The following is a 25829-nucleotide window of genomic DNA, read 5'->3' on the forward strand; positions in this document are numbered from 1 at the left end:
GAGACCCATTCCATTCAACGTTTTGCTGCCCAACTTTCTAGTTCTTCTAGAAAAGTGAAGTGTTCAAACATTTGGAAACTATAGTGAATTCCAAAATTATTTTACTTTTCTCCTGGGATCACCCCGTAAGTATAATACTTCATTCATTGCAAATGCCTACCCATCAGTAAGGTTCTGGTCTTGAAAACGTATAAAATAGTTTTCAAGTTTCCAAGAGTCAATGTTTCTTTCTTGGGAGTGAATACAAGTGGATATGTGATGGAAGAGGTGCTATCTCTCATTTACAGAGGAGTAAAATGCGGTAGCAATTAAGTGATTTGCTAAAGATCTTCATAATCAATGATGTCTGTCTTCACTGTTCAACGAAAAGGGCTATCTCAAAATTCTCCAAAGATCTACTTGTTGTCAAATACAATAGCCCTTTCTCCTTCCTTATTCTCCTTCATCTTTCTGTTGCGTCTGACTTGGTTAACGACCTGATGGTACTGGGTAGCTATTAATTTATAACAAACCATCCCCAAACTCAATGGCTTAGAAAAGCAATGATTTACTGTTGCTCACACATCTGTGGGGCAGCTAGTGTTCATCTAGGCTGGGGTCAGCTGGGTGGCTCTGCTTCTTTCAAAGATCTGCTAGCTGGCTGGGGAGTCATTCTTCTCTTCAGTCTAGCAGTCTAGCTGTGGCATATGTTTTTCCATGGCAACGGCAGAAAGCAAGAGAACAAGTAACATCTGAGGTCTCTAAGAGTTGGCCCCAAATTGGTACACTGTCATTTCAGTCACATACCATCAGTTAAAGCAAGTCACATGGCCAAAGGGCAAGAAATACACTCTCATCAATGAGGTCAACACATAGCTGGTGTGTGGATGCTCAGATAAGTGAAGAATTGGGGTCAGTAATGCAATCTATCATATCCTTCTTGAAACACTAACCCCCTTTTTAGAAAACACATTACTATCATGATTCTCTGACTTTTTTTTTTTTTTTTCCTATACGCGGGCCTCTCACTGCTGTGGCCTCTCCCGTTGTGGAGCACAGGCTCCGGACGCGCAGGCTCAGCGGCCATGGCTCACGGGCCCAGCCGCTCCGTGGCATGTGGGATCTTCCCGGACCGGGGCACGAACCCGTGTCCCCTGCATCGGCAGGCGGACTCTCAACCACTGCGCCACCAGGGAAGCCCTCTCTCACTTTTTATTTCCTTAACCTTTCTTCGTTCAACCTCAGAACTGTATGTAAGCTTTACATAAGGCTTAGCTTTTCTAAGTTTCCTGATTCTCTCCATGTGTGTATTCTTGCTAAGAAAGCTTACCCAGGATCAGACTCTCTAATTCCCTAATGGTCATTTATAGTTTACCATTGGGCATTTCCATATTTTCCTTTGGAATTGCCTAAGCTCACAATCTTTGGTCTCACGCTCCACTTAAATCAATGTTTCTTCCCAATACAAAGCTGTATCTCTAGGAAAGACTTGGGTCTTTAGATCCTATTTGCTATGAATGCAAAAACAAAACTCAAAGCCCTAGTGAAAACTTACCCTACATTAATAGGAATTTGACATCTCTAAAATTTAGAAGAGAATATATGTAAAAGAAAATGATGAGAACATTATTAAAAACCACTTCCTATGAGACACGGTTAAAGTTACTAATATATATATATTTTAATCTAGAGATTATATAGGGAGTCATGTCCACCATGTTTAGATAATTTAGTGTGTGGTATAGGAAGACCCGAGGTTCTCTTCTTTGTAGCAGAACTATACTCAGTGGGTGGATTTCGGGGAGGAAAAGTTTTGCTTGATATAAGGAAGACCTTTTGAGTAAGAAGAACTGTACAGAAACAGAATGGGCTAATATCTGTATTTTTCACGTGTCACTCCTCTTTCCTGAAATGTCTTACTCTTTTTCCCACTTATCCAAAATCGTATTTACCCTTCAAGGCTTAGCCCAAGCTTTCACTCCTCTGTAAGCTCTTCCTAATTACTCAAATTTTATCAAACCCTTTCAACTCATTTTGCTAATCTGCTACCCCACCCCAACTAAATTAAGGGCTCTTTGAAAGTAGAAATATGACATACTATTCTATAACTTCAAGTATTAAACAGAGCTCTGAGTTTATAACAGCCACTCCGTAAATTCTTACTGGTTTTTTGTTTGTTTTGTTTTTGTTTTAATGACGTACAGATGATTTACAATATTGTGTTCGTTTCGGTAGTACAGCACAGTGATACAGTTTTAGGATTTTTTGCAGATTACATTCCATTATAGGTTATTACAAGATATTGAGTATAATTCTTTGTGCTGTACAGTAAATCCTTGATGTGAATCTATTTTATGTATAGTAATTTGTATCTGTTAATCCCATATTTAATCACATATTTTCTGATTTCCAAAATCTAGAATCATTAGATTTGGTTATAATTTGAATCAGATTGAAATGCTCAGCAATCTGTTCATTTCATCTGGTTTCACAAGACGATACAGCTTCTGATTGTAATGATAGCCTGAAGGAAGTAACAGATTTTGCCATCACTTGACATCCACAGAATTTAGAGATCCTTTAAGATCTTAAATTTTTAGCTCAAATAATTTGCTGGGAGAATTAGCAAAATATGCCATCATTTCTTCGTGTCTGAAAATTATTTAAAACAAAAATCAACTGGTGACTGGGAATATATGATGTGGAAGAACACATACAACACTAGAGAACCGTCACTCTAGTTTGTATTCAGGTCTACCTGTTGTCATAGTTACTGTTGTACTCCAAGCGATTTCCTTCCTGAATCACACTCTGCAAACCTTCAATGAAAATAAGCTATTCTTCTTTATTTTTCTCTATTCATGAATTGAGGCTAAAAAATAGCAGCAATTGCACAGTTGTTTTTACACTCTGAGCAAGATTTTAACGATACAAAAAGAACAAGAGGTTTAATCAAAACAAGCGCCTCTGATGAAGGCCTTACCTCATTTTTTCAGCAATATTCATTAAGTAGCTAGATACTGGGGCCGCAACTATGATTATGGCCCAGGAGGGAGAGACAAGTAAGGGATGCATTTCAATGAAATGCAATCAGGTCTGTGGTGGAAGCAAGAGACCAGAGACCCAAGGAAACACAAAAGAGAGACATCTTGTAAAGTTTGGGGTTCTGGTGCAGTCAGATCAAAGGGAGGTTCCATCCTGTGATTCTCAAAGCATTGTTCCTGTGAAGTTTAGCAAATGTATTTTCTGTCACTTTGGGTACAGGGCACTGGTGTTACCCTGAAGGCTGGGCTCACGGAGCAGAGGACAGGCAGCCAGTGCTTCACACACAAAGTCCTATCACCTGCTAATATTCATGCACAGCCTCTCCTTTCTGCTTTGGCTGCAGGAACTCCTTCACAGACATCCTCCGGGCCATCCTGCTGTCATTGGAAGTCCTTATTGAAGATCCGGAGCTCCAGATAAATGGTTTCATTTTAATTATAGACTGGAGTAATTTTTCCTTCAAACAAGCCTCCAAACTGACACCATCAATCCTCAAACTGGCCATTGAAGGGTTGCAGGTATGTTCAATGAATGTACCATATGAGATAGTATGCGACTGTGTGCTCTTTTCTTATTGCAACCCAAGTAATGTTTGCCTTTGAGAATGGAAAAAGAAAACTTTGATAGAATCCACCTGTGAATACTCTGCATTTTTACCCCAGCCTGAGTTGAGATGATTTAAAAAAAAAAATTAGCTTCCATTTTCATTAACAACTCTAAACTACTGTTACCACGGGCACAAATTACCTACCGCTGCGATTATGAATAAAGCTTGGAGATGTTTAGCCAAATCCATGTGAGAGTTCACACAAATTAAAACTAGAAAACATCTACTTTATGAGTGTGCCCTTATATTGCAGTGGCATGGAAGCTTCCCAGGGTTTCTGGAAGCATCTTTGCACATGAAAATATACCCGGTGGGTCCTCACTTCTCTGAAGGCAACGTGCTGAGGTGTTTGTACTAAAGTAAATCATGTCAGTGCAAAGGAAGCATATGGAACTCTACTTCCTGTTTGTATGACCAGTTGTCAGGACTTTGGGGAAGGGGTTTTTGTGCTGTGTAGAGGTTAGGGTAGTCAGTTCCTGGGGTCCCTTCTACTTTTAAGGACCGGTGATTCCATGAAAAGTAGCAAACTCAGAGCTAAGCAATGCTGCTTAGCTTCCTGGTGATACATTATCATTGTTCAGGAAGATTCAGAATCAGCATAGATAAAACTCAAGTCCGTTCTTCATTCTGTAGGAAGATTGACTCCCAACAGACGGCAGTTACACGCAGCTACATAGATCACGAGCTATTTGTTAATTCTCAGATCAAGCAGCCACTACTCAAGCTCTTCAAAGTACAAGACTGGGAAACCCATTTCCATCACCCGTCGTACTCTAGTGTGATGAGTAATCGATGGGCCTGTTTCGTAAACTGTGGCTGAATCACATTTGGCTCCCAGCAAATATGCAGCACTTACAGGGCCTCTGATAAACTCATGTTTATTGAATGGAACTTATTTTGTTGAAAGGGTTTCCTATTTCAGAAGAGGAACAAGTACACACTGTTCCAAGAATGCCACATTATCCTGGGGAGTTACATCACACAGTGTATCGGGGGCACATTTTTAAATTTGCTTTTGCATTTCTAGACTACAGAGTATCCTGCCTTGCCTTAAAAAAAATCTCCATCATAGACTTGTTTGTCCTTTACTGTCAATCACTTTCTCTTAGCTCTGTTTTTCTCCAGCGTCCTCTCAGCTAAGCCTCTGAACATCTGATCTTTCTCTCTTTAAAGCTTTTATCAAAGGGAGATTTAAAGTAAGCTGCAAGGTTTATTTCATTCCCTATAATTATGCTGGCCATATTTCCAGGATTTTCTGTGGTGTAGTACAAGCTTCATATAATTTTATCTTTCTAAAAAGAGATAATTCATTACATGTGTAAGTAGCTGTGATTCAAATTCTATGTATTTATAAGATTTTTCATAAATCAGGAAGAAAAATGTACTTTTTCCAACCCTGTGTTCCAATTTTTATTTCTGGAAATGTGTGGATTATATAACATGTCCCCTGCCAACTTCTCTAGGCTAATGTGGGTCTTACTGAGTTAATGCATGTGAATGTGTTTTAAAACACAATGCTGTATGTAAGTTTGTAATATATTTTTACAAGAAATACTAGACGACCTTTTGTGGGGCAAAGCGAGTCATATCTGGGCCTTCTCTCTTCATGTACCAGGGTCCGGGTTGAACTCCACAACGTCCTATAGCTCTGGTTAAAGAATAGCCTCTACTGGGCGAAGGGGAGATGCATGGGGTCAGGGTCAGAGTGGAGAAAAAGTACTTCCTCCCAGCATCTCACAGAGCAATGGCCTGGACCTCTCTGTTGCTAAACAAGGTAAACTCCCTTGACTGTGGGAAAGCATCAGGCCCGTCAGGCTGTCTGGACTGGGATGCAGCTTTTTCTGTGAATTCTGCCTGCCCAGACCCTGAAGACCTAAGAACTCTTAAAAAGGTGCAGACCCTCCTGCCAGGAGAAGCTGAGCGTGGATGCAGCTCCTCTGTCTGGGATAGGGGCTCCCTGTCCTAACGAGCTTGTTGGCTTCGTTCTTGCCCTACAGTGGGTGGTCAGCTCTGGCCAGCCACTGGCAACTTCTCGCTCCAGGCTATCCTCTTTCAGGCGTTGCGGGAATTCAGACACCACGGTCACCTCTCTACCAGCTCTCCCAGGGACCTTATATCACTGCAGGGATTGCTTCCATCCACAGTGTAACCATTAACTGCTTATGGCATTTCAAAAAAGTCCTAACTGATACTAGCAGAATTCATGTCTTTGTGGTCACACTGTGGTACAAGGAAGATCCCATACAGGTCTCCACCTGTCAGCCATGAAAGTTCGAGATAAATTTCATAACACCACTGGCATGGGTAAAGGCCATGGACTTTACTGGAGAAAAGGAAAGGGTCAGTGAGAGATGAGAAGTCACTGCTGTTCTTTTTTCCTCTGCATCATCAGAGAGGCCCAAAGAGGTTCGAGTGTCCTGTAGACATGCAGGAGGTTGCAGGGGAGGGAGACCCTATGTTCCAGTGAAGGGAACTTGCTTTCTCTGCTGTCCTGCCTTTTGTGGGGTAGATGTGAGAAAGTAACCTGGCACGGGGGTACTAATCAGACTACTTTTGTGCTAGGCCATCTGGTCTGGGGTTTCAGCTGTTCATAGGCGTTATCTAGGATTACCTACTGATCAACTCCTAGAGAATCTGGGGCCCTGAAATATGGCAACCCCCTCAACACACACAGATAGTACAATACCTCGTGCAGGAGAAGGGGGTGGGGTGTTCAGGTTGTGAGAATTTAGAATCATTTTTGTTCAGTCCTTCACCTGCATCACAACCTAGTTTCAAAACCCTAAGTTTTAGCTCTATTACCTCTGTTCTTAGTTCTCTATAAAGCAAGTTGTTCAGTGAGACCCTCAATTACTAATTGTTCCAGGTTGGGTTCTCTGAGGAGCAGATTCTGACACAGAGATTAACATGCAGGAGACTCATTAGGGAATGCTCTTGGGGTCAGCACCCGCAGAAGGGAAGCTACGAAGAATGGTTGGCAGCAGGAGGAGTTAAGCTGGGATTCAATCATTTCCAATGAAAGCTTCAGGTGTTCTGAAACTGAGATGACCCTTCAGAGTTGTCCCTGACTGGAGCCAAGGGACTGGACCTTTATATTCCCACATTGTTCAGTAACTGGGCGCAGGCTGTCCTGAGAAGTGGTTGTGAGTTTGGGCAAAGCAGCTCTCTTCAGCCTGGGGCTCCAGAGGCTGGAGCTATTATCTGAGAATTTTCTCCCGGTAGCACCTCAAGCAGCTGGGAAATAAGTACTCAGTCCTAAAGGGGGCCTGGCAGCATATCAGAATATCTACCACAATAAGCAAAAGACGTTTAATACCCTGTAATGTCACGTCGAGAAGCTTCCTTTATTTTGAACCTGGATGTTTAACTGCTTTTTTTCTTGGTTATATACAGTCCCAATTATCCCCGAGTGGAGTTGATACCATGTAATACAGAGGTGATAGGCTCTGGGCTAACAGCTTGGTGACAGTCTTCTGTTTGGGTCTACCAGTTGTATTTTAATGCTTTAAATGGCAATTATAAGTTAGTGGAAGGAAGGAAATAATAAAGATTAGAGCAGAAATAAATGAAAAAGAGACCAAAAAGAATTTTAAAAACCAATGAAACTAAAGGCTGTTTTTTTTTAAAAGATAAAGAAAATTGATAAACCCTTAACCAGACTCATAAAGAAAAACAGAGAGAGGGACCAAAAAGCAAAATTAGAAATGAAAGAGGAGAAATTACAACAGATATTACAGAAATACAAACAATCGTAAGAGAATGCTATGAACAGTTATACACCAACAAATTGAACAGTCTAGAAGAAATGATTAAATACCTAGAAAGATACAATCTTTCAAGACAGAATCAGGAAGAAATGGAAAACTGAACAGACTGATTACTAGTAATGAAATTGAATCAGTGATCAAAAAACTCCCAACAAGCAAAAGTCCAGGACCAGACAGCTTCACAGGGGAATTCTACCAAATATTTAAAGAAGAGTTAATACCTATCCTCCTCAAACTATCCCAGGAAGTTGAAGAGGAGGGAACACCTCCAAACTCATTCTACAAGGCCAGCATGACCAAAACCAGACAAAGACACTAAAAAGAAAGAAAATCAGAGGCCAAAATCCCTGATAAACATAGATGCAAAAATCCTCAACAAAAATATTGGCAAATTGAATTCAACAACACATTAAAAGGATCATACATCCTGATCAAGTGGGTGCAAGGATGGTTCAATATCTACAAATCAATCAATGTGATACACCACATTAACAAAACAAAGGATAAAAATTATGTGATCATCTTAACAGATGCAGAAAAAGCATTTGACAAAATTCATCATTCATTCATGATAAAAACTCTCAACAAAGCTGCTATAGAGGGAACACACCTCAACATAATAAAGGGCATTTATGACAAACCCACAGCTAACATTATACTTGACAATGAAAAGTTGGAAGCTTTTTCTCTAAGATCAGAAACAAGACAAGCATGCCAACTCTCACCACTTCTATTTAACAAAAGTTTTGGAAGCCCTAGCCAGAGCAATTAGACAAGGAAAAGAAATAAAAGGCATCCAAATTGGAAGGAAGTAAAACTGTCACTATTTGCAGATCACATGATACTATATATAGAAAACCCGAAAGACTCCACCAAAAAACTATTAGAACAAATAAATAAGTTCTGTAGATTTACAGGATATAAAATTAATATACAGAAGTCTGTTGCATATCTATACACTAATAATGAGCTATTAGAAAGAGAAAGCAAGAATACAATCAAATTTTTAAAAAATAAATACCTAGAAATAAATTTAACCAAGGAGGTGAAAGACCTGTATACTGAAAACTACAAAACATTAAGGAAAGAAATTGAAGAAGATGTGAATAAAAGGAAAGATATTCCAGGCTCATGGATTGGAAGAATTAATGTTGTTAAAATATTCATACTACCCAAAGCAATGTGCAGATTCAATGCAATCCTAACCAAAATATTTATGGCGTTTTTTACAGAACAAAAAATGACCCTAAAATTTATAGAATCACAAAAAATGTATAGAATCACAAAAGGTTCTGAATAGCCTAAGCAATCTTGAGAAAGAACAAAGCTGGAAGTATCATGCTCCCTGAGTTAAACTATACTACAAAGCTACAGTAATCAAAAGAGTAAGGTACTGGCATGAAAAGAGATACTGATATCAAATGAACAAAATAAAGAGCCCAGAAATAAATCCATGCACATATGGTCAATTGATCTATGACAAGGGAGACAAGAATATCCAATGGGAAAAGATGGTTTCTTCAATAAGTGAGGTTGGGAAAACTGGACAGCTGTATGTAAAAGAGTAAAACTAGAACATTTTCTCACACCATATACAAAAATAAACTCAGAATGGATTAAAGACTTAAATGTAAGACTAAAACCTATAAAAATCCTTGAAGAAAACATAGGCATTATGCTCTTTGACATTGAGCTTCGCAATATTTTTATGGATTATTTCCTCAGACATGAGCAACACACGCATAATTAAACAAATGCGAGCACATCAAACTAAAAAGCTTTTGCACAGCAAAAAAAAACCATTAATAAAACAAAAAAGCAACTTACTGAATAGGAGAAAATATTTGCAAATGCTATGTCCAATAAGGGGTTAATATCCAAAATATATAAAGAATGTATATAACTCAACATAAAAAAAATCCAATTAAAAAATTGGTAGAGGACCTAAATAGGTACTTTTCCAAAGAAGACACAGAGATGGCCAACAGGCACATGAAAAGATGCCCAACACTGTCCATCATCAAGGAAATGCAAGTCAAAACCACAAGGAGGTATCACGTGACACTGTCAGAATGGCTATCATTGAAAAGAGAAGAAATAACAAATGTTGGCAAGGATGTGGAGAAAAGTACACTGCTTGTGGGAATGTAAATTGGTACTACGGAAAACAGTATGGAGGTTCTTCAAAAAATTTAAAATAGAACTACCACATGATCCAGCAATTCCATTCCTGGGTATTTATCTGAAGAAAATGAAAACACTAATTTGAAAAGACACATGTACCTCAATGTTCATAACAGCATTATTTACAAGAGCCATGATATGGAAGCAACCTAAGTGCCCATCAACAGATGAATGGATAAAGAAGACATGGTAAATATACACAATCGAATATTGCTCAGCCATAAAAAAGAATGAAATCTTGCCATTTTCGACAACACAGATGGACCTGGAAGGTATTACGCTTAGGGAAATAAAGAAGACAGAGAAAGACTGTATGTTTTCACTTATATGTGCAATCTGAAAAACGAAGCAAATGAACAAACATAAAACAGAAACAGACTTACAGATATAGAGAACAAACTAGTGGTTACCTGAGGGAAGAGGGTCAGGGAGGGGTAAAATAGGTGAAGGGGATTAAGACATACAAACTGCCAGTTATAAAAAAACAAGATGCAGGGATATTATATACAGCAAGGTAATATAGTTGATATTTTACAATAACTTCATATGGTGTATAATTCATAAAAATATCTAATCACTATGTTATATACCTAAAACTAATATAATACTGTAAGTCAACTGTACTTCAATAAAAAATCTTTTAAGGGCTTCCCTGGTGGCGCAGTGGTTGAGAGTCAGCCTGTCGATGCAGGGGCACGGGTTCGTGCCCCGGTCCGGGAAGATCCCACATGCCGCGGAGCGGCTGGGCCCGTGAGCCATGGCCGCTGAGCCTGCGCGTCCGGAGCCTGTGCTCTGCAATGGGAGAGGCCACAGCAGTGAGAGGCCCGTGTACCGCAAAAAAAAAAAAAAAAAAAAATGGCATGTGCATAGAACTTTGGTTATGTATTTCACAGGCTGAATTAATGAGTTATAATAATAATAATCATGTACAAGACTGCTCTTTAAGGGGTAATCAGATGTTTTTACATCAAAAATTTCCTTGCATCAGCCAGTCATGAAATTCTAATAGTGTACACAGTATATATTCCTCCTTTAGGACAATGGGGCATGTCATTGTTTAGAATATTAAGTTGTCCCAGATACATAAATATTCTGTGAATATTAGTTCAAAAAACTCGAGTTAAAAATACTAATTTTGAGAATGCCTAAAAGTCACTTTCTCTCACTCTGCTGTTTCATTTCTTAAATGTGGTCAATAATGTCTAAAAGAGCCATTATAGCTATTCACTACAACTTGTTTAAATTTGAATCAAAGAAGTAATATTTATGCCACCATTTTAATAGAGCAAAGCATTACTCTCAATTCTGCTGGGGAATTCTGGCAGGATAAGCAGCCTGCTGAACTCCTGTTCTTGAGTTTTGCACCGTTTCCAAAATCAATTTTTGGACTTATTTCTTGTGAATCACTGCCACCCAACCATTCCGATCCGCACACAGCGTTGATCAACGTTCAGCCAACCCAGATAATTCAAGAATTTACTGTGCCGAAGCGTTTCACTTAGGAAGAGCTATAGCCTTTTGTCCCATAGGCTATTTACAAAATATTTGATTCCCTAAGGACCCAGATGTTTGTTAAGGGTTTAGAGAAGCTTACTTTTCACTCACCAGAGGAGATCTAGGAAGCACGCTTTTTGTTTTTTTCTCATTTCCGTGCTTATGTCATTTTCTTCCAGCCAATCAGACACTTTATCAGTTCATTAACTCTTTGTTCCAGTTTAAGGTTTACTGTGTGACTTTTGTTGTCATTTTTGTTAAAAATGGTTTTATAATATTTATATCTACTTTGATTTAAACTCTCCCAACAGCTTTGAGCCAGTCTAGTGTGGAAGGAGGTTCATTGCTTTTCCAACTCTTAACCCAAAGGCGGGAGGGGATTGTGGGCAAGGCTCAGAGGCTCAGGCAGCTGGGAATCATCCATCTCCTGGGCGTCCCTTTCATTAAGCTGTTTCCAACCTTCATCCGTTCTCTCTAGCCTCCTTTCGACATCCCACTCCTTCCCACATTCTGATTTTCCATCTCTTTTCCAAAACATACAATATGTTCACTTGCCCTTGGGGAATCCAAAGTGCTCTATTCACTTGAAAGACTAGAACAGTAAAACGTCCGTCAAGTCACCGGGAAATCTGACAGTTCCTGAGGGTAAATGAATGACCGGTGTGATTAGAAATTTGTAAAGGCTGGTTGGGCAGATGCATTTCGAGTTACAAGTAGATTCACACCAAATCAACAGTCTATGACTCAGACATGCAGACATACTGACTTGCGGTGTATTCATTCAAAAGAAAAGGTGAGTCTGGTATTCTTCTAAACCAGATGACAGCAGAGAACAAAGCAACCCGGCTTCCTGAAGCTACATTCTAGGGTTTTATTATGCAGTGTAGTCCACAAAACAGCAATCTCAACATCACCAGGAGCTGGTTAGAAATGCAGACTCTCAGGCCCTACCCCAAACCTACTGAATCAATCTGCATTTCAAGTTCTCCAGGTGATGTGTACTCACATTACAGTTGGAGAGCACTGCTCTAATAGACGGTATTGCAGTATAAAGCGATGGATCGCAACTGTAAGTACACAGACTCCCCAGAGGACTTGCTACAACACACACGGCGGGACCCCACTCCCAGTTTCTGATTCTGTAGATCTGGAGAAGAGCCCATGAGTTGACCCTTCAAAAACGTTCCCAGGTGATGCCACTGCTGCCGGTACAACCACGCCTTGGTGTAGGTGAGAGCAGAGTCCAACTATTTGGGCTTCAGTCCTGGCTCTGCCACTTTAAGACCTCAGTCAAGTCATTTAACTCTTTCAGTTCTAGTTTTGTTGTCTGTAAAAATGTGGTGTCAAAACAGTACTATCTCATAGGTTTATGGTAGAAATTAAATAGTGAATGAAAAGTGCCCAGGCCATAGTCAGTGCTCACTGAAAGGCAGAATGCTATTGAAAGAATGAAGAGGCCAGCCCTTATCTGCGGGCTCCTGTGGCTCTAATTCACGCATTTGAATGAAACTGCTCTCCATTGCCTCAGCTCTAAGGTTTGACCTCACCAGCCTGTTCACTGACCCCAAACAAGGGGGCTACCTTCTCACCACAGTTAACGACGTGGGTCCAGCTTGGTGTTACTCGTTCAGACTGTGGCACTTGAGGTGTTTTTTCTTTCTGTTTATGTGTTGTGATCCTTTTAATGATCACCAGAGTCCACTCCCAAAGCCTTTGTAGCTGAGGGATTAATGGGGTCCAAATTCACCTCTTTCATCCTGGAGGACTCTTTTAAGCAGTAACATTTACAGTCTTTGATGCTTACAGTTTTCATATATTAAAGAATATTAGACAAACAATTGAAGGAAAAGGATATTTGTATATATTTTGCCAAGAAGGTTCTTAATTCATTCTGAACACTCCAGGGGTGCCTGAAGAACACTTTCTCTCTAAACAAACTACTTTCTCAGGCCACAAAGCTGTAATTCTGAGTTTGCAGTAGTGCAATATGTTATTATAGAAATATTAGAGGAATAACATATCCCTTTTAATGCTCTACCTTGTTAAATATCAATTAAACTCAGGAAGACGATTAGAGGTAATGACACTCTGGTGATCCAGATGGCAGACAGGATGGCCCATTGAAAACAGTTCCAATTATATAGGTCTATCTCTGGCATATTTTTGATAACTGGTTTTTCTGGACTCTCATGCATTACAGACCTAGCCAGTGCTCAGATTCATCCATTCAAGAAACAGTTACTAAGACTTGACTTTGAGTCAGCCACAAAAGTAAACAGATACAGTCCCTGCTCTCAACAAGTCATCATTCAGAGTAGAGGCAGATCTATAAACAAATGATGAAAACAATGTTGCATGTGCAGGAAGGGTCATAGGTACCAGGTTAATAAAATCCCAATCCAGGCAGGAGGAGTTAGGAATGGCCTCCTGGGTGAGGCCACACCTCCGCTGATTCTTAGCAGATGACTGTGGAATAGCTACATGAAGGCAGGGTGGGAGAAATTTCAAGTAGAGGAGATATTATGGGCAAGACATCACTCACTAAGAGAGAGAAGCAGAATTAATTTCATAATCCTGGCGTGCACAAGGAAGGGCCAGGCAAGCAGCTTGTATGCCCCTGTGTCATGCTAAGGAGCTTGGTCTCTTTCTGCAGACGTTGGGGGCCACTGAACATATTGAAGCAGGATGACACCGTAGATTGATATTTCATCCGGGATCAATTTGGTAGGTATGAGCAGGGAAGATTCAAAGGCAGGGGAACCGAATAGAAGACAACTGCAATCATTCAAGTAAGAAACAACCAAAGGAGAAATTAGGAGTGATAAAAGGATTCAATAAGGACATAGGAAGTAAAGCAAAGCAGTGCTTGGTGGCTGGATGCTTGAGAATGGAAAGCGGAAGCGCAGGAGTTGAGGATGTAGCTGGGTGTGCAGCTCCGGTGAAGGGCGGAGGTGGTGCCGACCCACGAGATGGTGCAGACGGGAGTGCGCAGGTGTGGGAAGAGAATGAGTGTTGGACATGTTGAGCTTAAGATGCCATGGGGTATTTAACTGTTTATGTTAAGTATAAGCTGAGGGAAGAGGTCTGGGCTGGATCTATAGAGTTGGTGGTATTGGAAATCATAGGAAAGATCATTTGGAGAAAAACTATGGAGTGAAGCCAGTGACTGAGAAAAAGAACCCAAGTGAAAAGCAACAAAAATGAACAAGTTAGACGAGGAGGAGCCCATGAAAGAGAAGGGGCAGGTCGACAAGGAGGACGAGCTCATTCATCAAGAAACTAAAAGGACAGGGCTTCTCTGGTGGCGCAGTGGTTGAGAGTCCGCCTGCCGGTGCAGGGGACACGGGTTCGTGCCCCGGTCCGGGAAGATCCCACATGCCGCGGAGCGGCTGGGCCCATGAGCCATGGCCGCTGCGCCTGCGCGTCCGGAGCCTGTGCTCCGCAACGGGAGAGGCCACACAGTGAGGGGCCCGCGTACCGCAAAAAAAAAAAAAAAGAAACTAAAAGGATGGGCCTTCAAGGAGGGAAACTATTTCAGTGTAGCCGTGGGAATGGCATCTAGAAAGCTCCGGTTTGAGGAGGGCGGTGGAGAAACAGAGATAACTCTATCGAGAAGAATGTCCCACAGACCCAGGGGGGTGGGTAGACTGAGGAGAGGGACCAGGAAGATGGTTCTGGAAGGAGTATGCCGCCTTACTTTTCCACTGGACAAGAGTTTTCAGCAGAGGAATATATGAAGGGCCTTGACGCAGCTGTGGAAGATCAGTCCTGACAAAGAATTGACCTCTGTGAATTGTTTAGTTCCAGGAGGACATTCCTCAGCACACCAAAGATGAGATCTCTGTACTGACTTCATTTTCAGACAGGTTTTTTCACATTCTTGATAGGAGCGAGGGGACTGGGGGTGCTCTAGACAGATGAGAGTGTGAGCCCACCCAAGATGCTAAACCCAAACCACAGAGACTAAGAATGTTGGAGGGGTGCCCCCCCCCAAAGATGGTGGGAAATGACAAAAATTTTCACTCAGAAACGTAAGGTAGAAATCAGAGGGAAGTTTTCTTGCAATCCTCTACTTGCTATCCAATGTAGCAACTAGGAATCAGGAAGTCGAGTTTTATTTCTGTTTGGCAACAGTAATTCTATGGATAACCTTGGGAAAATGGCATCACACCTATAGACCTAACATTATTCATCAGCAAAACCCAATGGGGATTGGATGAGGGCAGTGGTTCTCAAACTTCATCACGCACCAAAATCACTGGAGTGTTTGTTCAAGTTCTGATTACAGGGTCCCAACCCTGGAGTGTCTGATTCAGTAGGTCGGCACAGGGTGAGGGCGTGTTCGGGTAGGTGAGTGAGAATTAGCATTTCCAAAAAGTCGCCAGGTGATGTGATGTGCTGGTCCAGGGACAATTCTTGACAACGCTGGACTAGATAATTCTTACAACCCTTTTAACCACCCAACGCTACAAATCTATAACTTTATCTTCATGGATATAGCCTTAGTGCTTATGTCAGGGACGGAAAATAGGCTTGCCCTCCCACACCAAATCTAAACAATCCGAATGCAGCTCAGGCAAAAAAGAATGCTGGCACTGATTGGTGATGGTTCCTTTCACTGTGGATGGTGAATGTCAAGGCTGCCACATATCTTTTTAGCCCAAAGATAATTTTTCAAAGTGTAGTAGTTTGTTTTTATACTTAGAATAAACATTTTTTAAAAATAAATTTATTTTTGGCTGTGTTGGGTCTTCATTGCTGCATGCGGGCTTTCTCTAGTTGCGGCGAGCAGGGGCTACTCTTCGTTGCAGTGCGCGGGCTTCTCATTGCGGTGGCTTCTCTTGTTGCAGAGCACGGGTTCTAGGCGCGTGGACTTCAGTAGCTGTGGCGCACAGGCTCAGCAGTTGTGGCTTGTGGGCTCTAGAGCACAGGCTCAGTAGTTGTGGCGCACGGGCTTAGTTGCTCCTAGGCATGTGAGATCTTCCTGGACCAGGGATCGAACCCATGTCCCCTGCATTGGCAGGCGGATTCTTAACCACTGCACCACCAGGGAAGTCCCAATAAACTTTTTATTGATATGTTGATATACATCCAGAGAACTACCCAAGCTGTAAGTGTGCAGCCAAGTGAGTTTTCAGAAAATGAAAACATTTAAGTAACCAAACGCAGATTAAGAAGAAGAATACTGCCAGTTACCCAGAGGCCTCTCCTTCCCCCTCCCAGTAGCTGACTCCCAAAGGTAGCTACTATCCTGACTTCCCACACGGTAGACTCGTTTTGCTAGAGTACAGTTTGATTTACCTGCCCCCTGTGTCCAGGTGTTCCGAGTCAATCATTCTTTCGTGGCATCACAACACTTGGTGTACTATCTGCTTGTACTTTTTTCATCAAAGATCTAAACTATTCATGTCTATGTTTGGAATTTAATAAATAAGATTATTCTTGGAAAATACCAAGGCTAAGAAATGCAGTCGCACCTTGTCCTTGTGGAATTTAACTATGTGACAACTGTATCTCATAGAATACAGAATATGCAGCATCAAAGAAGTGTTACAAAATAGCGACATTAAGAGAATCTCTCTAACTTTCCTTTAGAGCCCGTTTATTTTCTTAATTTGGCCATGTAGTTTCCAAACTTACCACATATTAGAAGTCTGTAAAAGAATTTGGTTGAGGGGCTAATTCACGTTGCCGTATAGACTATATCAAGAAATAACAGTTGTCAGCCACGGAAGAAACACAAATAAGATAAAAATGTTACTATTGAAACTAGAGAGCACTATAATTGAGGTCGTTTCGCATAGAGCTTAATGTACCTGAGACCATTGTATACCATGGAGCAGATATGATGCACACAGCCATGATCCTGAGCTATCAAAAAAAGCCTTAGTCACATTCAATAAGCATTACTGAAGACACCATGGAAATGTGTAAACAGTAGAGAGATTTTCATCTAAAGCAGTAATAATGTGATATAGAAAATTTTACAGTTTAAGAGACAAATCCTTAGTCACCTGTATCACATAGGAATCCAGAAATTATTATTTGGACTTCAGAGAAGTTCTATTATATAGTGAAAATAGCTTCCACATTGCCAAGACGGAGCTCTTTATATTTTATTTTTTTTGGCCACGTCATGTGGCACATGGGATCTTAGTTCCCCGACCGGGGATTGAACCCACGCCCCCTGCAGTGGAAACGACGAGTCTTAACCACTGGACCAGCAGGGAATTCCCATGGCTGGAGCTCTTTAAAAGTCTGTCTAATAGATTCCCTGAAATGGAAGAACAATAAATGCCCTCAGCACCTCCAGCTGTTGAAATCTGTAACATTCCCTAAACTCAACTTCCACTCCCAAACCCCACTCTTGGGGATTCATTATTCATGTTCAGTATAAAAAAATCTTTTAAAAATATTGGTGATACTGGTAAATAAAAATAAGAAAATGCAAATTACACACAACCCTATACAGAAATTTGAACCTGGGCATCTGGTCTTTTCACTTTATAGTACACAGTGCACACAGTGAACCTCAGCCATCATTTATAATGACTGCATAGTATTCCATTGTTTAGTTATATGATAATGTATTAACCAATTCCCAATTGCTGAATGTTTAGATTGTTCTCAATTTTTTCAGTATTATGTAAATTCCTGACATGAATGTCCTTTTACTAAATTTTTGGCCACATGAACTACTGCCTTAGGATTAATTTCTAGAGGTGAAATGAATCTTGAAGATGCTCTACAGAAGGTTTTTTTGTTTTTTGTTTTTCATGTTCATCAGCATTATATGAAAGGGTCTGCTTCTGAACCAAAATCAGCACTGGGTATTAAAAATAAGTCTTGATCTATTTGTAACCTCCCCACTATGCCTCCACCACACGGCCCCTTTTTGTTTTAATTTGCTTTGATCACTTTGACTACTACTGAGGTGGAACATTTTCCCATATGTTTATTAGACATTTTTTATTAGCTGTTTTGTGTATCACTTGTTAATGTACTTCAACCATTTTTCAGTTGAGGTTTTTAAATTGTTTTATTTCTAATTTTGTAAGAGACTTCTATTACCTAAGGAAATTAACATTTTCTCACGTCACAAACATTTTTCAATAATTTGCATCTACGATGACTAATGTTTACTTTTGCTGTTCTCGTTTAAAGCAGTTTAAGACGTTTATATGATCAAGTCTGTTAAGTGGCCTTTGCTTGAGCTTAGAGCCTTTTCTTTCCCAAATGTTATATAAAATTCATATTTCCTTCTAGACTTAGATCTTTTTTTAATTTAACATTTTTATCTATCAGAATTTACATTTGAAAAGGTGTGGAGGAAGGGATTTCACTTAATTTTTTTCTCGGTATTTTGATTTGTCTTAATCCCAGTTATTGAAGAATGCCTCCTGAAACGCATTTTAGCAGATGGATAAATCAGTGATGAGGAAATATTAAGGAGAGTGATGGCAGAGCCAGTTATCCTTTAATACTTTCTGTGAAAAGTTTGAGCTAGTTTTTGATAAGTATGGTTAACATGAATTGGCAAAGGCTGGAAGAGGAGATTCACTTTAATTCAACAACTATTTATTCAACTTTTCACGCGCCAGACTTCCAGGTAGGCATAGGTGGAGGGACCAGCTGGTCATGCCCCCAGGACGGGACAAATATTAGCTTGGTGTTCCTTCCATTCCACATAGGAGAAAATGAAAAATGAGGGGTGTTGGCCAGACACAGGGCGATTGTTGTTGCGCACAAAAGCTGGACTGAAGACTTTGAAAAATATCTTTCACCGCTAAGGAACTCTAAAAAGGCAGTCATAAACATGATTTCTCCTGCTTCAATAATACTAGAGTGGAGTTTAGGAATTTCAAGATGTTTGATGGAGAGTATTAACAATGTGAAAAAAATTAAATGGTTAAGCTAATGCCAGCTCAGCTGAAATGTCATTAATTGAGAGGAGAAATCCCTTATGCCTTAATCCAGAGACTCATTAAGGATTTGGAAGAAATTATGAATAACTTGTTCCATTAACTGAATGAGGTTTTAATTAAGATATTCTTAGAAAAAGAAGAGGACAGGGCAACGTTAAAGTGGATTTTCAGACTTTGGAAGGGGGAACTCAGTTTTGAAAGAGATCTAGAGAAGAGAAGACCTGACTCAGAAGTTAAGACAGACGTAAAGCCTGAGAACACCCTGAAATATTTTCCCCTGGTCACAGCGCAGTATTGTTGAGTACTTTGGTACAAAGTTCTGTTTCTTGATGATTCTTGTGTTTTCTTTTTCCTATACTCACATTTCTTTATATTTGTAAAAAATTGAGTGTCTTAATTACAACACCTTCCATAAGAAAGTTAGCTAAATATAATAATTCAAAGTATAATAGACACTTAGAGAAAATAACCAACTATGAGCATAAACTAATATTCAATATTTAAGAGCAACCATAAGTGGCTCTACTCTGCTCATCCAAGTTTATTTACCAGCGCTGCCCAAAACTACCCCCCCCTTTCCTGCACCACTTGCCTAATTTCCTCCCTGATCACAGATGAATTATAAAATTCCCCTCTCTCCATTCCCATTCCCCCGGTACCTCAGCTTGTAATGTTGCCAATCCCCCTACCCTTTTACCTCTTAACAATCCTCTCCATCTTTTATGATTAGTATGATGTCACGTTGCTAGACCAAACCTTACTTCCTCTGTGAAGATTTTCTCCAGATTTTCTAATTCTTTTTTTTTTTTTTTTTTTGCGGTACGCAGGCCTCTCACTGCTGTGGCCTCTCCCCTTGCGGAGCACAGGCTGCGGGCGCGCAGGCTCAGCAGCCATGACTCACGGGCCCAGCCGCTCCGTGGCATGTGGGATCCTTCCGCACCGGGGCACGAACCTGTGTCCCCTACATCGGCAGGTGGATCCCCAACCACTGCGCCACCAGGGAAGCCCCAGATTTTCTAATTACTGATGAACGTTTCTTCCCCTAAAAACATGGTTTCTTCTAGACCACTGAATTTTAGATCTAAAAGAGAACTTGGGAATGGTATTGATCAGTAGGTCTCAATATTTAGCATGCTTCAGAATCTACAGGAAAGTTTAAAAAAAAATACTGAACCCCTCTACAGAGTTTCTGATTTCCATAGGCCTGGGGTAGTAAGGTCTGAGAATCTGCATTTCTACCAAGTTCACAGATAATGCTGACATTGCTGATATGCTCCTTTTTGAGAATCACTACTATAGCATACGTTATTTTTTGCTTTTTTTTAGATTCCACATATAAGAGAGAACATACAGATACAGGATTCGCCTTTTTCTGTCTGACTTGTTTCACTTAGCATAACGCCCTCGAGGTTTATCCATGCTGCTGCAGATGAAAAGATTTCCCTCTTTTTATGGCTGAATAATATTCCATTGTGGTGTGTGTGTGTGTGTATGTATATATATGGAATCAATTATATATATATATACACCACAATTTATCCATTTATTCGTTGATGGACAGTTGGGTTATTTCCGTATCTTGGCTATTGTAAATAGTACTGTAATGGACATGGGGGTAAATATATCATTTTGAATTAGTGTATATCTATCTATCTATCTATCTATCTAGTTGATACACATATATATAGTATGCGTATGTGTATATATGTGTGTGTGTGTTGTATACATATATACATGTATATAAAAATTGATTCCCAATTCCAATTCCAAATGATTTTATCTCAATATTTTTCACATTTCCATCTTCTTTCCATCTCCAGAGCTGCCACCGCAGTTTGGAACCTCATCAGTTCTCTCCCAAAAGACAGAACATTTTTTAAAATTGTTCTTCCTGCCTTGTTCTAGGCTTGCTTTGATTCTTCTAAAGGTTCCATATTGTCTTCCTAAAAGTCAAATCTGTCTTGTAATATACACCATTTCCTTTTGTCTTAATTTAAATAAATATTTTTCATGATAAGTTGAAACAATAAAAATTTACTTGAGCTTATTGGAAAATTTCAAAAACATGAAGAAGAAAATAAAAATCAACCAGAGAGAACCACAATTCACATTTTGGTGTTTTTCCTTTTCACCTTTTACTGAGATATAACTCACATACCATACAATTCACTCATTTAAAGGGTACATTTAATGAGTTTTAGTATATTCACAGAGTTGTGTAATCATCACCACAATCTAATTTTAGAACATTTTTATCACCCCCTCCCCCAGAATCCCATACCCCTTACCAGTCACTCCTCATTAATCACTTCCTCCACTCGCTCCAGAGCTGTAGGTAACTACTAATCTACATTCTGTCTGGATAGATCTGCCAATTCTGGATGCTTTATATGAATGGAATCATATAATATGTGATCCTTTGTGACTGGCTTCTTTCACTTCACATAATGTTTTCAAGACTTATCCACGCTGTAGTATCTATCAGTACTTCATTCCTTTTTATTGCTGAATAATATTCCATTGCATGGCTACCCCACTTTTTTTTTCATTTATCAGTTGCTGGCCATTTGAGCTCTTCCCACTTTTGATGATTATGAATCATCTTGCTATGAACATTCATGTACACATTTTTTCCAAAGTGGCTGTATCACTTATATTCCTCCCAGCAATGTATGACAGTCCCAATTTCTCCACTCCTTGCCAACCCTAGTTATTGTCTTTTTTTGTAGTTATATCCATATTCATTGGTGTGAAGCAGTATCTCATTGTAGTTTTGCTTTGCATTTCCGTAATGACTGTTGATACTGGGGATCTTTTCTTGTGCTTATTGGCCATTTGTATACCCTTTTGCAGAATTGTCTATTCAAATCCTTTGCCAATCTTTTATTGGGTAATTTGTCGTCTTATTATTGACTTGTAACACACATATATATTCTGGATACAATTCCCTTATCTGATATATCATTTGCAAATAATTTTTTCCCATTCAGTAAGTTGTGTTTTCACTTTATTGATAGAATCCTATGAAGCATGAAAGTTTTAAATTTTGATAAAGTCCGATTTGTCTTTTTTCTTTTCTTTTCTTGTGGGTACTTTTTGTATCGTAGCAAAAGAAAAAACAAAAAAACTTGTGTAATCCAAGGTCATGAAAATTCACTCCTACATTTTTTGGGGGGTGTCTGTGATTCACTTTGAGTTAATTTTTGTGTATAGTGTGAGGTAGGGGTCCAACTTCAATCTTTTGCATGAAGATATCCACTTGTTCCAGCATCATTTGTTGAAGACTACTCTTTCCCCATTAAATGGTATTGCTTCCCTGTTTGAAATCAATTGACCATTAATATATAGATTTCTTTCTGGGCCCTTAATTTTACTCCACTGATCCATATATCTATACTATGCTGGTATAATGTTGTCTTGATTATTGTAGCTTTGAAATAAGTTTTAAATTGTGAAATGTGAGTCATCCAACTTTATTCTTCTTTTTCAAGATTGTTTAGGCTATCTTAGGTCCCTTGCATTTTCACATGAATTTCAGGATCTGCTTGTCAATTTTTGGGGAAAAAAAAAATGGAACTGGGATTTTGATAGGGACTGAACTGAATCTGTAGACCTGTTTGGGGAATTCTGTCATCATATTAACATATTGACATATTCTGTCATCATATTAACATATGTCATCATATTAACATCTCAGATTAACATGAGATATCTTCCCATTTACCTAGATATTTAGGTTCTTGCAAAAATATTTTATAGTTTTTGTTATACAAGCCTTGTACTTCTTTTGTTAAATTTATCTCTAGGTATTTTATTCTTTTTGACAGTATTTTAAATGCAATTAATTTTTCATTGCTAGTATATTGAAATATAATTAATTTTTGTACATTAATCTTGTATCTTACAACCTTGCTGAACTCATTTATTAGTTCTAGTAGTTTTTAAAACTGGATTCCTTAGGATTATTTATATACTAGATCATGTCAACTGAAAACAGATAGTTTTACTGTTTTTCCCATCTGATGACTTCTTTCTTGATTAATTGCTCTGGCTACAATCTCTAGTACAATATCGAATAGAGGTGGTAAGAATAGACATCCTTGTCTTGCTCCTGGTCTTATGGGAAAAGCATTCAGTCTTTCACCATTAGGTATAAAGTTAGTTGCATGTTTTGTAGATGCCCTGTATCAGGTTGAGGAAATTTCTATTCCTAGTTTGGTGAGTCAATAACCATCTCCTTTTAAAATCCTTCAGTAGATCCCTATTTCCTATCAGATCAAGTTTATGCTCCACAGCCTGTGACTGCAGATCCTCCTGGAGCTTCCCCTGCTTACTTCTCCAGCCACATCTCTGGATACTCCCACTGCACCTCCTTTTCCAACCTCATCTCCAAAATGTTGAGCTCTACCTATTGTAAACTGTATGTAGTTCCTAACATTCCATGTTACCTCATGTCTCTTTGTTTTATCTTCTGCCTTATCCCTACTCTTTAGTTCCTAATTATACTTCAAGACACAGCTCAAGTGCCACTAATTTCAAAAAGATATCAATTAACTAGATCTGGTTTAGGTGCCTTCCTCTATATTCTTACAACACACTGCACATATTCCTATGCTAGAGTTCACATACTATTCTGCATTGTTGATTTAAGTTTCTGCCTCTCCAAGGAGGATAAATTTCTTATAGTCAGGGGCCATATCTTAACCATCTTTCATCCTCAGTGCCTGGAACTCACTCAGTAATTTGATGGACAGATGAATGGATGGATGTTGAGATTTATGTCACTTTTTAATACTGAGCATACATAAATGAATAAAAAGACTCACACAATCCTAAAGTTCTTAGCAGCCATAAAAAGCAAGAGACCTTAAAGGTAAATGGAGTTGTTCCAGGGACCATGGAATATAAATGCAGGAAAATATGGATGGCAAATAAATAGACAAGTCAAGCAAAAAAACCAAAAAGTGTTGAGTTTACAGACCTTGTCTCAATTACTGGAAACAATGGTCTCTAGGAAACACCTTCCTAGGGACGCTGATGCCCCATTTCTCCCACTGCTCGACAACAATATCCACCACTAGTTATTATACATTCAATTCAACTCAAAAAATACAGTAGACTATATCAATATATCAATCTACCATGTTCATGCACAAAAGAAGTAAGAGCTGTAGCCTCTGACTGTAATAAAAGCAGGTTTCACCAAATGGTGAACGCTCACACACAAGATTCAGTGAGACATTAGAGCAGTCAATAATTAAATGTCAAGATGGGTAGTGCAGACAACAGCATTTCAGTGGAGAGAGACTCGTTCACTCACGATTATTGATTGTGCACTAGCAGTATGCTAGGTACTGGGTTGGATGTTGAATATATAATGTTGAATAATTCAGAATCTGTGTGTTCAAGGAATTTATAGTCTAGTGAGGAAGTAATGCAAATTAACATATAACTTATATTTATTCATTCAGCAAATACCATCACAGATACTCTCCTAGGGGTGCTCATGATACAGCAATGAATTAAAAAGACCAAACTCTCTGCCCAGATAGAGCAAACATTCTAGTTGGGAGAGGAGGACAATAAGTGGGTAGATAAATTATATAGTATGATAAAAAAATAAATACTATGGAGAAAACAGATTAGAGTGATTGAGACTGCTGGGGCATAGATGAGAATGGGGTGCAATTTAGAGCCCTTGTGATTGGCCTCATCAAGAAGGTGACACTGGAGCTAAGACGTGAAGGAGGTGAGGCTGTTAACCATACAGCTACTGAGGGAAGGATGCTCCAGGCAGCGGGAGCGGGCAAGCCAGCGCCCTGAGGTGGGAGTGCCTGCGGTATTCACAGAACAGCAAAAAAGCTCTAGTTCTGAGGTTAAGTGACTAAGAGCAGCTGTAGGAGATGAGGTCAGAGAGGTTGGGTGCCCTATGGGCCTTGGAAGGACTAGTCTTAGTAAAATGAGGAACAACTGGAGGTCTTTGAGCAGAAGAGTGATGCAATCAAATATTTAAACAGATCACTCTGGCTGCTTGTGAAGAACAGACTGACAACACAAGAGCACGTGCAGGGAAACAGGTTGGGAGATGATTGGCGACATTTAGGCTTGAGGTTATTCTAGTGGCTGAGACCAGAGTGAAAACAACAGAGGTGGTGGGAAGATAACCAGACTCTGGATATATTTTAAGTTAGAGCCACCAGAATTGGATGTATGAGTTTTGAAACAGAGAGGATTCGAAGATGAATTCAGGGTTTTGGTGAGGGCTAACACCTAGGAGAATGGAGGGGAGGGCAACGCCTTCAGGTGAATCCGATCGGGGATGGGGTCGGGGAGCTCAGAAGTTCAGTTTTGTACAATGGAAGCTTGAAACCTTCCAAGTGGAGATTCATGTTGGCAGCTGGATATGTAAGTACCAAAGCAGAGATGAGCAGAGGATTCTATGGGAACGTGTAGGAAGGGCACCCATATGAGGCTTCCCGAGGAAATGACAAACACTGCCTCTCGAAAGGAGGCTGGTGTGATCCAGAAGGCTTCAGCAAGTGAAACGGGCATCGAACAATAGGGAAAAAATGGCTACAGAGAGAGTAGGAAGAGAATTCCAGACATAGGAAATATCTAAGCAAGATCCTTGGAACAGGAAAAAGCATGGTGAGTTTGTGAGAGTAAGCAGAGCCCTGCCTGGGGTGAGGAGTTCTTACTGGAAACACTGGAGCATAAACATGGACCAGATTTGGGGGCGCCTTGAAGACTAGGCTCCTTGTCTAGAAAATCAGCCCTGGCCCACTGATCAGCTTCGGGTTCCCTCCCCAACCAGTGTTCACATTTCCA

At 39.8% G+C, this 25829-nt stretch overlaps 1 protein-coding gene across 1 annotated transcript in view; it reads left to right on the plus strand.

The window, feature by feature from the left end:
- CLVS1 (clavesin 1) overlaps positions 1-25829 on the plus strand; it is a gene marked incomplete at both ends in the record, with an annotated part of 133631 nt that overhangs the window by 51050 nt on the left and 56752 nt on the right. Inside the window, one exon of the mRNA XM_082859074.1 lies at positions 3368-3542. Within this exon, the coding sequence (XP_082715200.1) occupies positions 3368-3542 (175 nt within the window). The remainder of the gene's footprint in view (positions 1-3367; positions 3543-25829) is intronic.

The sequence above is a fragment of the Leucopleurus acutus genome, assembly GCF_964270905.1.
Source record: "Leucopleurus acutus genome assembly, chromosome: 17".
NCBI classification, from domain to species: domain Eukaryota; kingdom Metazoa; phylum Chordata; class Mammalia; order Artiodactyla; family Delphinidae; genus Leucopleurus; species Leucopleurus acutus.